This window comes from Entamoeba invadens (genome assembly GCF_000330505.1).
Source record: "Entamoeba invadens IP1 unplaced genomic scaffold scaff_1105074725313, whole genome shotgun sequence".
Lineage (NCBI taxonomy): Eukaryota > Evosea > Mastigamoebida > Endamoebidae > Entamoeba > Entamoeba invadens.
Window position 1 is genome coordinate 223,265 of NW_004440263.1, and position 17,106 is coordinate 240,370.

The 17,106-nt window shown below is 32.6% G+C and overlaps 6 protein-coding genes across 6 annotated transcripts; 4 read left to right on the forward strand and 2 right to left on the reverse strand.

Annotated features, from left to right (window-relative positions):
• Positions 1 to 133: 133 nt before the first annotated feature.
• Positions 134 to 1,866, forward strand: EIN_475810 (serine/threonine protein phosphatase 2B catalytic subunit gamma isoform, putative; the record flags this gene model as incomplete). The annotated part of the gene is made up of 3 exons (XM_004255602.1): positions 134 to 375; positions 624 to 1,696; positions 1,775 to 1,866. The coding sequence occupies 3 exons, from the start codon at positions 134 to 136 to the stop codon at positions 1,864 to 1,866; spliced, it is 1,407 nt and encodes a 468-aa protein (XP_004255650.1).
• Positions 1,867 to 2,081: 215 nt separating this feature from the next.
• EIN_475820 (hypothetical protein) lies at positions 2,082 to 4,589 on the forward strand (the record flags this gene model as incomplete). The annotated part of the gene is made up of 1 exon (XM_004255603.1): positions 2,082 to 4,589. One exon carries the CDS (start codon positions 2,082 to 2,084, stop codon positions 4,587 to 4,589), a length of 2,508 nt encoding a protein of 835 aa, XP_004255651.1.
• A 940-nt stretch (positions 4,590 to 5,529) lies between these two features.
• Positions 5,530 to 6,234, reverse strand: EIN_475830 (hypothetical protein; the record flags this gene model as incomplete). Its single annotated transcript, XM_004255604.1, has 2 exons — positions 5,530 to 5,970; positions 6,151 to 6,234. The coding sequence occupies 2 exons, from the start codon at positions 6,232 to 6,234 to the stop codon at positions 5,530 to 5,532; spliced, it is 525 nt and encodes a 174-aa protein (XP_004255652.1).
• Positions 6,235 to 6,690: 456 nt separating this feature from the next.
• EIN_475840 (hypothetical protein) lies at positions 6,691 to 7,911 on the reverse strand (the record flags this gene model as incomplete). Its single annotated transcript, XM_004255605.1, has 1 exon — positions 6,691 to 7,911. One exon carries the CDS (start codon positions 7,909 to 7,911, stop codon positions 6,691 to 6,693), a length of 1,221 nt encoding a protein of 406 aa, XP_004255653.1.
• A 3,658-nt stretch (positions 7,912 to 11,569) lies between these two features.
• Positions 11,570 to 12,418, forward strand: EIN_475850 (M-phase inducer phosphatase, putative; the record flags this gene model as incomplete). Its single annotated transcript, XM_004255606.1, has 1 exon — positions 11,570 to 12,418. One exon carries the CDS (start codon positions 11,570 to 11,572, stop codon positions 12,416 to 12,418), a length of 849 nt encoding a protein of 282 aa, XP_004255654.1.
• Positions 12,419 to 13,089: 671 nt separating this feature from the next.
• Positions 13,090 to 13,977, forward strand: EIN_475860 (60S ribosomal protein L13-1, putative; the record flags this gene model as incomplete). The annotated part of the gene is made up of 1 exon (XM_004255607.1): positions 13,090 to 13,977. The coding sequence occupies one exon, from the start codon at positions 13,090 to 13,092 to the stop codon at positions 13,975 to 13,977; it is 888 nt and encodes a 295-aa protein (XP_004255655.1).
• Positions 13,978 to 17,106: the final 3,129 nt, after the last annotated feature.

The following is a 17,106-nucleotide window of genomic DNA, read 5'->3' on the forward strand; positions in this document are numbered from 1 at the left end:
TATATCAAACACGTCTGATATTCAATACCAGGCGTGTTTCAATGAATATTGAAATTCATTAAAATGATATCAATTTTATAAAACATAGAAAATAACTAAAACTCGAAAAACTTTAAAAATTCAAAAAAAATTCATGTCGCTCACAAAGCCAAGCATGGATTTGGCTCTTGTTGATGGCAAATATGACATTATATCTATTCGGAATCATTTCATGAATGGTGGCGTTCTATCAATTCAATCTGCAGTAACCCTTATTCAACGAGTCAGACAACTCTTACAAAACGAACCGAATCTTATTTCTGTGAATGGTGACGTTCTTATCTTTGGAGATTTTCATGGTCAATTTTTTGACTTCCTCACGGAAATTGAAGATTTGTTTGTTTGTGCCTTTTACTACTTTTATAGTATTTATTATCTCTATAATAATTAGTATCAATAATAGATTCAATCTAATATCAATATAGTTTCGACCATTTTTTATCAGAGCCGAAATCAGTGATGTTGGTGTTATTTAATAGAACTTTACAAAGTCTCTCTGATATTGGGTGTCTTCCATTTTCCATGTTTTCGAGCCACTTTAGAAGCTACAAATTGTTAAGAATTTAACAGCATTTAACATACAGTGAGTGGAATAGAACGCCACATAAGACCATTTTTCTTGGGGATTATGTCGATCGAGGGATTTACTCGTGTGAGCTCCTCTTCATGTTAATGAGTATGAAGTATAACTCGCCAACAGAAGTTTTGATGTTACGAGGGAACCACGAGACGCGTAAAATGACAGTGAAATGGGGGTTTCATAACGAGTGTATTTGGAAGTACAATAATGAGATTTATAACGAAATAATGACAGTGTTTGATGCGTTGCCATTGGCAGTCATAGTCTCGTCCACGTATGGGGATTTTTTTCTGAGTCATGGGGGGCTATCGAAGAGTATGACCCGAGTTGAGGAGATCAGTCGAATCAATCGATTCAAAGAACCCCCAAAAGAAGGACTTTTCTGTGATTTGTTGTGGAGTGATCCGGTCTCAGTGGAATACTTTGAGATGCATCCCGAGATGGTTGAACACTGGGAAGAGATAACTTATGTAGAGAACATTGTAAGGAATTGTTCTTATATGTATGGACATAAAGCAGTCACTTCATTTCAGTTAAATAATAAGATAACAAGTGTTATAAGAGGACATCAATATACAGAAAAAGGTATTCAAATGCACTTCTTTGGGGAAGAACAAGTAGGAACCCCACTGGTATTTACTCTGTTCTCTGCGCCAAATTACTCGAAAGGGAATTTGGGGGCGGGAATGATCATTAAGAGAAATGGAATACAGGTGAGGACGTACACGTCTTCTAAATTAAAAGAAGTGTATCGCCCAACTCTAGTTAATGCCTTTAGAGTAACAACACAATGCATTACTATGGCACTCAATAACTTCATCACCGATTTCATTTATTACACATTTCAAGGCCACTTCGACTTACAAGACGATGACAAATTGAATGTGACGAGTCTTGTGAACTCAGTGAATGGAAGGGGCAAATCCGTGCTATCAAAAAGAGGTAAAAACATCGGTGGAAGTACTCCAATGAAACGAAAAAGACTGTTTGCAAGTAGTTCCTCAGCAACAGAACATAAAAACACTAAAAAACGGGGGACTTTAGTGTCTTCTATAGCAACAGAAGTCCCTTCAAAATGTTTGTTCTGTATAGTTCAATTGTATAGTAAATAGAATTATATGAAAACTATTATAATTTACTTTGACTCACAAGTAGATGAGCCGACTAAAATCAGAGAAGAGACGTTGCCCATGTCACTCACTGAGTTGAGAAAGACGTGGACAGAGACTGAGACAGCACAACAGTAGTCCTTCATGTTTGAATTTGAATGCATTTTCTTCGCATCTGTTTGATAGTATTTTAATAGTATAATATAGTATAAAATAAACTAGAAAAGGCTGGTCATAGGGTTACGAAAATGCCCCCAAAATTGTATTAAAAAAAGACTTTTTTCGTCTTCTTGTGAATTATAAAACCAAATTTCTATGAAGAAAACGGCTGTTTTGAACTGAAAAGAAAGAGGATGGTGAAGACATATTTGGACTACAAGGTCGAGTCTCGAAGCGGATCGATCTCGACGGCGAACGTTGTGTATTTTGACTTGAACCAAATACTTCTAGTGCGGAACAATCGAGTGGACTTAGTCAACACACGAACAAATCGAGTAGAGAAGAGTTTTCAATGTGATGAAGAGGTATCCGTCGTCTCGGTTGATTCCGACCGCCACAACATTGCAGTTGGGAGTGTCAAAGGGAAGATCTTTTTGTTTTCGATTGAAGACAGTGAGTTGTTAGTGACATTGAGTGGGCACCGTACACCGGTTCAGATTTTAGAATTCAGTCCAAAAGGGACCATATTAGTCTCTATAGGGTTAGAGCCCGAAATAGTAGTTTGGGATGTGATTAAAGAAGAAGGTATCTGTCGTCTTCGTGGGCATTTAAACGTAATTCGTGCTGCTGTAGTCTACGATGATATTGTTATAACTGCTGGAGATGATGGTTTAGTGAAGGTATGGGACTTAGAAGTCCAGCAATGCAAACAAACCCTAGTTGGTCATCAAAGTGCGATAAAAAGTCTCAAAGAAATTGAACCTGGAATTTTGATGACGGGGAGTTTAGATGGGAAAATTAGGGTTTTAAAACTGGAAGAAGGGAGTGAAGAAGTGTTAACTCTTCTTGGGGAAGGCAATTTGAATGTGACGGGGTATGTCACATCCATTCAAGTCCACAAGACTTTCTGTGGCCTTTCTGTGTATGGGGGGACATTAGTAGTAGGGGAGATCATTACAACGGAAGACCGGAAGAAGTCCAAAAAGCGCCGTAAAAGAGTCGAGAACAATGAGTTTGTCTTAAGTGATTATTTAGTTGTCCGCCATGGGATGAAAGTGAATGAAACCATCAAGTCGCTTTCGGTCTTCACTCACAAAGGAAATGCAGAGGCCAAAGTAATAGTTGGGGATGTGAATGGGTACCTTGAGTATCAATACAAGAAATTTGAGCCCGAATTGATTCAAGAGCACAAGCGTCCGGATAGTAAAATAGTTTTAGTCTCCGATGATGATGTCACCATAGCCTCCATAGGAGATGGCAATTGTGAGATATGGACGATCAATGGGAAGAGTTGTTCTTCTGTGAGATGTGGACGAGCGAATGTAGCGACGTTCTTACCTGGGGGGCGTTTTGTAGCTATTGGAACACTTGGGGGGTCTATTGAGATAGTGGACACCTCTGCTGCTGTAGTAATAGGAAGTATTAAAGGACATGACTCGGAAGTGACTGCTTTGAAGATGTGGAAGGTGAATGACTTTCTTGGAATTGTGACAGCGGGGAAAGATAAGAAAGTTCGAGTATGGGAGTTAAATGTATCTACTGACGAGGATGGTGGGAAGTGTGTCGAAATTACATTAAAGAATGAATATGATATGGATGACTCGGTCATTTCTTTAGAATTGTCGAAGAAAGTGTTAATAGTTGGTACTAATGATAACAACGTGAAGGTTTACAAACTTCCAGAGATGCAATTTTATTTAAGTTTGTATGGACACAATTTGCCAGTGACGAGCATTTCTATAAGCGATGATGATGAACTTGTGATTACTGGATCTGCTGATAAAACGGTTAAAATTTGGGGACTTCAATTTGGGGAGTGTAAACGGACTATGAAAGTTCATGATGATATTGTGACTGGAGTTGTATGTATCCCACGCACTCATTACTTCATGAGTGTGTCTCGCGATAAGAAGATGCGTTACTTTGATGCAGATAAGATGATTCTCATTAAGACGTATGATACCCATGAAGGGGGTATCATGGATATTGTATGTAGTAAATATGGTGATTATGTAGTGACGACGTCATTGGATCATTCGTTTATTGTATGGATGCGAGGAAAGGAACAAGTCTTTGTCGAAGAAGAGGAGCGCAAGTTGTTAACGACTCGTTTTGATGAAGAGGAATTGAAAGAGATCGACTTCGTCGATAGAAATGCACCAGAGCGGTTGGAGACGACAGACGCGACGAAAAAGACGGTGGAGATGATACGAAGTGCGGAGGATTTAATGAGTGTGATAGATACAGTGACACAAGAAATGAATAATATTGAAGGGTATACCGAAGAATATAAGAAATGGGAAGTAACGAAAGAAGGTGAGCCACCAGTCAAACCAGAGCCTTCAATAGCTTTGATGGGGACTAACCCTAATGATTACTTAATGAATCTCGTCATGAAAATTCAAGCAGCTAACTTGCATCAAATCCTTTTAATGTTACCAACTTCCCATGCAGTTCTATTACTCGGATGGGTTAACACCTGGTTGGCTGAAAACAAGAGAGTTTTAACTTGTGTCAATATCGCTAGTTTCTTGTGCAAAGTCCACTACTCCTATTTGGTCGGTTCAAAGGATCAGAAAATTACTCAAATACTTGAAAGTCTCTCAAAAAGATCGCAGGAAAAAATAGAAACTTTAAGAATCACGACTGCAACAAACCTGGAACTCTTGACCGTCGTCGATTTGAAACTTAACACGATGTGAACAAATTGATTGATTCGTTTTTTATAGTAATTTTACTATATTTTTATTAGTAATATATCATTTTTATACTATTATTATTATTATTATTATTATATTACTATGCTATTACTATTACTTTTTAAAATATAAATATTATACTAATAGTATACTTTTACTATACTTTCCAATTTAAAAAAGTAATAATTTATTAATAAGAAAACTAGAAATAGAACATGGAGAGTAAGCCAGACGAATATGAAGCAATGAAACGGTATTGTGAATGTATGTCGAAATATGATGTGATAAGAAGAGAAGAAAATGCGGCACGTGAAAAAAAACCACGGAGGCCAAATATGGAATACGTCACACCAAAAGAACTGGAAAGAATGAAATGTCGAGAAGCTTTAGTTGACGAACTTAACAAAGAAGAGGAAAAGGTCAGACAACTTAAACGAAGCAAAATAAAAAGGGAGTTGGAGGAAATCATATCAACACTGAACAAATAAAGATTGACATTCTGTTCTTGTTGAAATGTTTTTATAGAAGTACTACAACTTCTTTTGTTATTTTATTTTGATTTTATAATTTTAATTTAATCTTTTCATTAAAGATTAAATTAAAATTCATTTTTTTATGAAAAAAAAATGCAACTTTACATTAAAACCTAAAAAATTTTTAATAAGTCTTATTAAAATAATTGAAGAATTTTTATTATAATAATACTATTATTATTGAAAATAATAAATAATAATAATAATTATTATTATTAATAAATAAATTTAAAAAAATTAAAAAAATCGATAGAAATACAAGAAAGTCGCAATAATAATTGTAAATAACTAACACACAAAAACAGCATTTAAAACTTCGAAAAAAATACCCAATAGAAAGAAGTTCAAACAACAACATTGAAAAAGTACAAAACAACTAATACGTAGTAAAAGGATAACAATTAGCTTGATTAAAGTGCATAAGGGAGGCCATAGAAGTTGCCTGAGAATCCGTCAAAGAATTGTACGAATGGGTCTGTGTAGTAAGCATTTCCATAATATGAGAAGAAGTCGTCACCGAGTTGATACTCCAAATCATCCTCGCCGTTTGTTTCGTTGTCATCCTCTTCCTCTTCATCATCGTCTTCTTCGTCAAACTCAGAATCTTCGGCCTCGAGGGCTTCCATATCCTCTTCGATCTCGGCGTCCAAGTCGTCTTCGAGATACAAATCATCGTCGTCGTCACCAAGTTCGTACTCGTCGAACTTCGAGTCATCGTCTTCTTCGTCCTCGTTGTCATCATCATCGTCAGTCGCGTCCTCGTTGTCGTCAAATTCGTTCATGTCCTCAGCCTCATGTTCCTCATTCTCATATGAAACATCGTTCAACGCAAACTCCTCTGCGTCATCGCTCTACTCGTTATTTTTTTTCCAACACCTCCTCTACTAACTTTAAATGTGTACTTAAAATTGACCCTCAAATTCTGCTCTTAAATAATCATTTGTTCCGTTTTCAATCTCATTTTGTCAATCTCGAGACTGATGAGTTTTGCCATTCCAAAAAATAGATCTTGAAAATCCCAAAAAACAAACAGTAAAAAGTTCAACGTCCGCTGCGTCGACTTCATAGGCGTAAGAACTGAATATAGCAAGTAACAATACAACCATCACCTTCATTTTTTGCTAGAAATTATGATTTTTTAATTCTTTTCGAGTTCTTTTGTTTTTTTCTTTTTTTCTTTATATTGATTTTTTCTTTTTCGCGTTTTGCTATTTTGTCTTATTCTTTGTTAATATTGTTATTATTAATTTATAATTGTTTTTTAACCATGTTTAAATCTGAAATAAATTCTCAGTTCTTTTCATAATTACTCGAACCTATAGTATTTGATTATCAAATAGTTACTATAAACTATATACAATAATATGTCGCTGATGAAATATTTTAAAAAAACAACTCTTTTTGTATTTAATGATATTATTATAATACCTATTTTTACGCTTATTCCAATGTTATTTTATTAATAAAACAACCGAAACTAAAAAATATAGTTAAATAATAATAATTATAAAGTAAGAATACAAGATAGATTTGAACGAAACGAGAGGTTCTCATTTTTATATCTGACTTTACTATGAGAGTAAATGTTTAGCGGTAAATCCTATATCCAAGAAGAAATATTTCAGTGCTATTCCCCAATTTGTGAGATTTGAGACATTGATAAATGACATTCTCTGTATAAATTCGTTTTCCGTTATTTCATAAGGTATATCGAACGTTGTAGTTTCCACCAAAAACTCGACAATTTCCCCGAAAGCCATCAAAATGATTTTGAGAGCGTTTTTGAATTTAGATTTTCCAACCGAATTAAAATCCAAATGACTCACTTTCTTTTCACCAAACCCATAATTATCTATACAACACTTTTTAAGGAAAATTCCCGAATATTTGGACAGAATTGTGATCATCTCAATAACGGTCCCAAAAACAATTTGAAGACTATTCCCGTCTTTTTTCTTGAAAGCCTCAACAACATCTATTCCCTCAACTGACACCGAATTATCAAGCCACTCAATTCGAAAGTTATCAATCCACAAACTTTGGCTATTTATTCGGGTTAAAACTATACTATCGTTATTAGAATAATTATAATATGTTATAACTTTCTCAAGACTTCTCGACGACGACAAGTCGATTTTAGTGGTCAGAAAATTATTGAGTTCCCGACTCTCCGCGAGCTTGTCGACCAACGCGGTTATTATAGAAGATGTATACGCCAGGTCTTCGTTAATCCTAATTTGCTCTTTCAGTTCAGCTTCGAGCAATTCGACTTCTTTGATCTCCTTTTGGATCTCCGTCTCGACGCAGTTCTTTGTCTGCATCTCTTCGAGGGACATCTTCTCCGTGACGATAATTTCTCCGAGGGTGTAGAACTGTTCATTTGTATATTTACACATCACTTCCCAACATGGTACACAGAACGGAACGTCGAGTTGAAGAACTTCCTTCCACGTCTCCTTCCATTCGACAAATTCCTTTGACTTAGATATGTCTCTCGAGTACATTTGAACACTCTTTTCTTTCCTTTTGGTCGTTGTTATACTCAAAATGGCATCTTCATTGTTTCTGAATGAAGACTCCTTTGGTGATGGTTGAAGAGAACTAAAAGGCTTCACTGGAGAGTACGCCTCGTGAAATGAAGAGGTGTAAGAAGCAGCTTGTTTGCGACTTGGAGGCGGTGGGGGAGTCAGTGTAAAGAGACTCTGTGGAAGAGTGGACATTAATTGTTTGTGTAAAACAATTGGCGCGTGACAGACAGCACATTCAAGAAGAACTGATTGGATGTCCATCATTGAATTATCAAGTTTTCTGTGTAAAAAATGAATACACAACAGGATTGAAATGTACTAATATTTAATGGTTTCATAAATTATAAAAAATAGTTTTTTATGTTTTTTTCGAACTCGAACTTTTGAAGAAATAATTTTTACTCTAATTGTGAAGTTAAGAAATAAAATGAATAAAAATTTTAATTTAGTTTATTTTTAATATAATTATTTATTAGTTGTAGGTATTAAAAATAATCATAAAACACTTCCAAATATTATTTAATTATAGTTAATTATAATAAAAATATGTAAGATGATTAGAGTGGATTTTTTTCCATTCAACAATAATGGAAATTTCTGTTTTGATATAATTTGTTATTTATAATAATAATAAAATAAAAATGATATGAATAATTATATTTTACTAATAACATATTATAATATTTATTATATTAGAAAAAAAAAAAAAATACCATTAAAAATAATTGAATTATTCACTCGAAAAATCAAATCAATAACTTTTCAAATGAATAAGCAAAAACGTTTTTACATTTTTTGTAAAGTTTTAATAAAGAAATTTTATTATTAAGTTTTAATTATAGTTAATAATTTAATATAATTTAATAACAAATTTACACTTAAATTTTCATTTTTTAAACAAATAATAATGGGACCTACATTGACCACCACCACTTTACCAAAAAAAATATTTGCCGCGAGTGTTTTTTGAAGGAAGTCCACTTTTCAGCCACTGTTTGTGCGTCCCCATGTCACCCACTTTCCCTGTCCGTACTGTGTGGACGCAGATGTGGTCCCCCCGCTTGCGGGGGGGTCAGGGGGGATCCGCGCCAAGGGAGGACTTGGAAAGTGGGTGAAACGGTGCACAAACAGACCGTTTGAGTGTGTCTTCAGAGCCTTCTTTTCAATGCTCCTTCTCACTTGGTTTCCACTAACTCGAGGTGATTTTTCGGCATTTTTTGAATTCGGGAACCAGACCTAATATCTTCCCATTTTCCTATTTACTATAATTTTAATTTGAATATGATTCGAAATAGAAAAAATAAATCTATTTTAAGAGGTGGTGGTTTTCAATGTAAGTTACAATAATAATCAAATAAAAAAAATAATGTTTTTAAAAAGTTAAACAAACTAAATATAGAACAAATAGGTATATTTTTTTAATGATACTAATTTTTAATGTAATTCGCAGGTTTTATTTTGAATTAAAACGAATTATTGAATAAAGATATATTATCCATATATATATATTGAAATATACATCATACTTTTTATATTATTTATTCTAATTACATGTTTTAACAATTTATAATTGTTATGATATAAATGATAGATAATGTTCGACAATGAAGTAAACAATTTAATTGTTGTTTGAATACAAAATATTAAAAGCACATAAATAAAAATGTTTTCTAATCATCATGATAAAGTACCAATGTCGATTAATATTTTATTTTAATGAACATGTTTTTATGTTCAAATATATAATATCAACTTATGATATTTTCAATAACAATATCTTTATTAATATATGTTATTAATTGAAAATCGAGCAAAGTATTACTTAGAACTATCAATTTATTAGAGGTTTTTATATTTCAATCATTAAATCGACATCCAATCATCATTATTTACGATTAAATATATCACATGTTGTATTTATTTCATTGTAAATCTACATTAAAAGAATAGTATTATAAACGTACACTTTTTTGTTTGGTATTGTATTTCACTGATTAAATCCCAATATACTGCCATATTAAGTTATCGAACATCTTATTTATTGGTGGCATAACTCTTATTTTTTTACCATTCTTAACTAAACGATTTAATCCTCACATTTTCCCAATAAATAAGTAAACACACTCTTTAGATAATACGTAAATCTTATTTATAATGTTGTTTCTTTTATTTTTAGACTGTTGCTAAGCGATTTTTGTATAATTAGTAACCAACATTAAAAAAATGGTTTATTTTAATCCAAACAATTGAATAAAAATGTGAAAAAAAGTTGTAACAATGACTATATTATTGGCGGTTTTGTTATATTTCTTTGCTATGATCCTTTCATTGTCAGCTATTCAATGGGAAAACAAGTAAAATGACAATCAATTCGTTTCTGAAGAATTGATTGTTCTTGAAAATAATGAAGTCGTTTTCTCAAAAATGCAACGATCAAAATGTTTATTGGTAAGTGTTCTTTAAACGATATATAATATTTTTATCAGTAATATTTTAGTCGTTTTATTCTTGAATTACACTTTTTTATTCTTTAAAATATAAACATTCAGTTTTAAATAACATAACAGTGCTTTTCAGGTCAAAGTAATGGACATTTGTTTTCTTCATTGTTTTTAAGTCGTGTTTAAAAATCAGTAATTTATAGTTTCTGTATAGTAAAAATGAGCTATAAAAAGTTCAGACCATTTAACTACAAAAGAGCCAATTATCCTTAACAAATGCCAATAATTGTCCTCTGCAATCGGGAAGTTTGAGTCAAAAGATCAAATTTCAATACAATCCCGAATTTGCAGTCTTGTTGTTCCTTTTAAAAGGCCGAATATTTCGCCATAAAAAATACAAAACTCTAAAATTAGCAAAAATAAAGCGGCACAAATATATTTGCATCTATTTGTATATCCAAAACAAATACAAATAACAAGTAAAAAGAGACCAATATAACGGGATATCTATGTGTTTTGTCCTATGGAAATTATTAGATCCGACTAAAAAAACAACACAAAGCGACAACCAAAGCATTTTTATATATTTTAAAGTATTCAAATCAGACATACTGAGCTATTGTTCTTCAAGTCTGTTTTGCCCAATAAAAATTTTCAAACCAATGAAAGAAGCCCTTTTCAAACATATTTCCCGTTTATTTCAAACAAGTTATATACAAGTTTCCCTCTATATTCTTATCTGTAAGAAAAACCTTTTCATGACCAAAAACACGGAAAACCCCAGCACTTCATGCCACAAAAAGTCGGGAATTTTTCCCAATAATTTATTTTTTTTACTTCGACATTCACTAAGATCCATCCTTGTTTTCTTTTTTCTTTGTTTTTCCAACTACCTAAATTTCCCACCCTTTTACCAATATTTTGGCCGTTATTGTCCTTATAAGAAAGTTCATTCAAAATTGCAAAACATGGTGTTTGTGACCATACATTCGCATATACCAGTCATGTCTCATTCGTAGCAAAATCCGTGTATTTTTTCATGGTCAGTGTTAGAACTATAATTATATAATATATTTAATTATAATATTGTTAATGTTGTTACCACAAATTAGAAAACGCGGCAACTTTCAAAACACCCAAAAAAACACCACTAAATGCTAAAGTCAGATGCTCAAGACACTTTTCTCTTTTTTGAGTCTTTTCGACCAACCACTTTGCTCTTGAATTAATTTGAGCAAAGACGATGTAGTGAATGCCACATTGTGGAATGTTTTGCCAAACCTAATTACTTATTCCTTTTTTTCTTCAATTTCCCACCAAAATTCCATGTAAATGCAACCAAATGAATTAAGAAGAGAACAACCAAGCAATTGACTTAAAAATTTACCATTTCTAAATTATACAGACTATCGAAGAGCATCGAATTTTCTTGATAAAAAAGACGACTGAAATACGCTCTCCATCTTGAAAGTGAAACACATATGAGTCAACGTAGTGGGCCGATAACTCGAGTACATAAGAGTGTGGGTCACCAATCTTTTTCTTCAACACAATCGCCCCTTTTCAATCTATCAAGTGAGAGGAAAAATTCGGTAGACTCCATCTTGGTCTCCCCAAGGTATTCATTGGCTACAGAGTCTCCAGTGGAGTACGTGTCTGTTGTCCCCAAGTCTCCTACTCTTTCCCTCTCGACTGACAGTTATGCGTACTCCAGTGCAACTTATATGTGCTCACAGACACCTCCACTGTCACTGAACTCGACAAAAAGAGAACACCAAAAGCTCTTTGGAGTCGACCCAAAATTGGCTGAGAAGTGCGACCAAATCTTCCCCAGAGTGCCTAAAATCAATAAAGTCCCATTGATCAAAACAACACATCTGAGCCAGCTCATATTGAGGAATACTAAGCTTCAATACATCGACGCGAGGTATCCCCCAGAATTTGCTGCGGGACACGTAAAAGACGCGATCAATGTGTGGAATGAGGTCACTCTTGTTCAGCGCTTTAACCCAATGCGAACCTTAAATGACTCGGAGAAATCCGTGATAATCATTTACTGCGAATTCTCACAAAGACGTGGTCCTAAAGTCGCGAATTTGATCCGGGAATATGACTGGAACAGAATGGTCGAGACGGGATCACAAGAGTGGAGCTTCCCTGAAATCTATTTGCTTGATGGGGGGTTCAAATGTATTTATGAACAAATCCCTTTCATCTGCGAGGGTTGCTATACTCCTATGAGAAGTAAAGTCGTCTTCGATGAGGTTCGAAAAGTTAGAGCGACTAAGTCACTCAGCTTGTCGTTGGGTTCGCCTGTCAATTTTATGTAATTTTATATAATACTCTTTCAACATGTTTGTAGTATTTTGCTTGTTTAACTAAGTAATTCAATCATTTCAAATCACTTCGGTTCTGTAAAACTTACTTATAACCTTCCTTTCTTCTATTTCTATATGTCACATTTTCTTGAAACATTTGTTTTTATTTTACCATTAAAATGTGTTTTATTTTTAAATTAAAATCATTTTGAATGAATTTTGTTCGGTATAGTTTATTTTATAATATATTTTACTATTATTTTGTTGCCATTAATCACAAGAATTTTAATTTATGAATTTTATTTTATAAAGTAATTGTTTTATTATTAAATTTATTATAATAAAATACTTATTTTTCTAACTTAAATTTTAATTATCACAACTTAATTTTATTTATTAGTAATAAATAAAATTATTACGACGAATTAGAAAATAAAATAATTTATATAATATAATTTATTTTAAACTATTATAAATTATTATATTACTAATAAATAATAATTCCATTTATTTACCATAATTATAATATATTAAACCATTATAATTTTTACTATAGAAATTACTCAGTAAATTATTTTCTGAACAACAAAAAAGAAGCTATAATTATTAATTAATAATCTATTAAATATAGTAAAAACTGGGTTAGGGCAGAAAAAGAAAATCGACCCAACTTTCAATGTCAAATGAGACACAACCAGGCGTTACAGAACAATCACTTTAGAAAAGCACATTGGGAGACTAAAGTCCATACCTGGTTCAAACAACCATTCCGTGCTGTTCGCCGCCATCAAGTTCGAGTGACTAAGGCAAGACAAAGTTTCCCGAATCCAATTAAGATGTTGCGCCCATCTGTTCATTGCATGGGACAGAAATATAACTACAAATTGAGACTTGGGAAGGGATTTACTCTTGCTGAATTGAGAGCCGCACACATCGACGCGAGATTGGCGCCAACCATTGGAATTGCCGTTGACAGAAAGCGAAGAAATCTGTCCCAAGAGTCTGTCAACAGAAACAAATCTCGCCTTGAATCATACATGGCCAGACTCACCGTCTTACCAATGCACAAATCAGCAAAGGCGATGAGAGCACAGAAGGACATTAAAGAGGCGGAGAGCAGAAAGAAGAAGGCTGAAGCCATTAAGAAGTTCCTTGACGACCACAACAAGAAGGTGAGAGATCTCAAAGCTAAAGTTATTACCTTGAAGAAGGAATATTTGGCTAACAAGACTATTGAGAAGGGAAAAGAATTGAAGGCTTGCTCTAAGGCTTGGATCGCCGCTCAAAAGGAATTCAAGAAGAACGTCAAGAAGGACCACAAGAAGTACATGGAACTCGCTAACAGAGTCTTCAGACTCCCTGTTAAGGCCGTCGAGTGCACTAAGAGAGTGATGGACCCCAACGCTGTCATTCCTCTCGAGAAGAAACAGAAGCTTGAGACTGCTAAACTCACTAAGGGAATGCAACAGAACAACGCAGTCGCTATCTTGAAGAGACAAAAGAACATCGCTAAGGCCGTCTCCGGTATTGCTAAGGGTGCTAAGAAGGTTGCTGCTACTAAAAAGAATTAAGAGTGAAAATGGCGTTGCGCTTGAAACAAAAATTTGACGTGAGAGTTATGTTATTTGTTAGTATCACTTGTCTTGTTCCTCACTGGTAGTTACACTATAAATCATTTTACTAGTTAAAAATAGAAGATAATATATCCGTCATGCCATGCGGGACAATTTAGTTCACTACTATTTAATAATATAAATATACTATTACAATAATATATAAATATACTATGACCAATTCAACTCAAATTTTTAGTCTTAAACAACAAGTCTTGGAGTAAAATAAGTAATGGTAAAATTTAGAGTTAAAAAGAAATTTAACTATAAAAAATATTTAATGAATAATTATACTAATTAATTACTTTTTTAATATTTTTATAATTTAAATTTTTTTAAATTATTTTTATTGGATGGATATTTTTTAAACACAAACACGACACGTTGATGTTTTTATTATATAGTAATTTATAATTAATATTTACTACATTTTTATCACACTTATAACTAGAAATAGTAGTTGTTATTATTATTTTTTATAGTACTTAATTATTACACAAAAAAATAAAAACTATATTTCTAATTTACATTAAGTTCGATAAAAAATTATTCGAATAAACAAAAAATAAAAAAGTATTTATTTACTATTTTTCTGGTCTTCTTGTTTTTTTTCTTTATCGAAATGTTTGAACCGAAGGGACTTATCAACCAATTTGGATGTTATAGTTTTGGGTTTTCCTTTGCATTTGACATATTTTGGATCCTTTATTTCCCCATCTTTATATTGAGTATCATCACTTTTACAATTCTCAACAATCTGTAAAAATTCCACAGCATTTTGAAATATTGTTCTTCGGCTTAATAGATTAGCAACATTACACAATTTCTTTTTAATATCACCTCTAGTTATTTCTCTTTCTTCTGTGATTATTCTAACTTCATGAGTTGGTTCAGTAGTGTTTTCTATAAATAAATTGGCTCTAAAATCTGCCTTTAAAAGGACAGGAGTGTTATTCTGGCATTTTACAATTGGACATATGATTGAATTGATATCCAAGAAATACCCAATCGGACATCTACTGTCTTGAAAATTGTCTTCTTTAAAAAACCTATAATACAACATGTGGTGACAAGGAACCCCACTACTTGTGTATAAGTTACAAGTACAATTATTACTATTTCCTATTGTGCAGTCTTCCATGCATGTAACAGTTTTATAATTGTTGAGGAGAGACTTAATTGCATAAGGTATCAGAGTCTTTAACAAATTATCAGGGATGAGTAGTGAGAGTATTTGCATTTCTTTCTCTGTGAAAGGTTCTGCATTGCAATGCAATTGTTTTGTGTAAAGAACAAAAGCTTGGGCAGCGGTACTCAACGAAGGAATTGTTTGTTGGAAGGACAAAGTTGCGTGAGAAAAAAAAACGCTTCAACCAAATTTGAAGTGGCATATAATCTTTGGTCAACTTGCGATGGCAGAAAAGTATTTCTGATGTCAAATAGTGTTTTCAACATTCTATATTTGGTTGAAGGCTTTTAGACTTCGACTTAAGTAGATTTATCGGCCAGATAAACCACTGATAAAAAGTCTGCAAATTCTTTTTGAGTAGGCATGTTATCTACTTGTTGATCAGATGATATTTGGATTTCAGACGTTTGCATCAAAAAGAGTAACTTGTTCACAAACAATGTTTCGGCTTTTAAAGTGTCTGAATTTTCCCGAAACATATCATAAAAAAGACCAATTATTTCTTCCTTTTTATTAAAATGTTTTTCCAAATTCCTTCCAATATGTAAATAACAATGACGTATTTTTGTAGCTGTACCAAACACCTCCAATAATGCCGAACTTTGTGCCTCTGATCTGTCTCCCGAAAAGCCGATAGGATGCTTTTTCCTTCTATCCAATTCACTTTTTAGTTGATTGAGGAAGGTCACAAAAGAGTTTTTCGTTGAATCGTATAAAAACCCAAAACACAATAATTGTGTTTTGTTGTTATTTTTAAAAACAACCGCAAATAACGGTTTGCCAAATTTGTTGGTGCAGTGTGTATCATCAACCACAAGACAGCTTCCATCATAGTCTTGTATAGAAGTCAAACTCAGACAAAAACAACTTAAAAACCGACCTTCTATATATGTGAATATAACGGTATTGAAATCTTCTAGTGAATCAAAATAAGTTCTTAAATTTTCCGCTTGCTTCTTATTGTTATATCGATTTGATTGACATCTTATCTTATATAACTTTTGTGCATCTATTACAATGTTATTGTTGAGTCTTGACAGCGAACTTGAAATTCCATCATTGGCATCTTTAATTAACAACAATTTTGTTTCATCAGAAATGGTGTTATGTACTCCTTTAAGAATTGTTGATTCATCATGATTAAAATGCCAAGGATTAAAAATTATACCACTAACTTTTGAATCTTTGGCAATATAAAATATAATTTCTGACGAACAACCTTTATGTTTACAAGAAAAGTATTGTTTTGGACCGTTGGTTCTGGTGTGCGTTGCTTTGTATATTTGTATTTGTTTTTCGCGGAGAGTATAAAAGGCAAATTTCTTCAATTTTGTATTTAGATTTACAGTTAAACTAGTCCCCAACAAATCAAACAATCCATTTCTAACTTTATTATTAACTGAAGAAAGAAAACTGTTATCTATTTGTTGACTAATTCTTATCCACATAACAGGATAGCCAATATTATCTATTACTTCCATGACAGACCTTGGCTTTAATTCTTCTTTTGATAAAGATTGGAGTTCGTTTTGTGTTGTAACACTCAGCGATGTAAATGCCACTCCTTTGAGAATGACTTCATAAATAAAAAGTGACATTTTGAATAACAAGTTAAGTTTAAAAAAAAATAATACAAAAAGTTTGTGTGATTTGAATTTTTATCGAACTTAATGTAAATTAGAAATATAGTTTTTATTTTTTTGTGTAATAATTAAGTACTATAAAAAATAATAATAACAACTACTATTTCTAGTTATAAGTGTGATAAAAATGTAGTAAATATTAATTATAAATTACTATATAATAAAAACATCAACGTGTCGTGTTTGTGTTTAAAAAATATCCATCTTTTTATTGATATGAGTTATTTATATTTACTATTATTAATAGTATTAAAA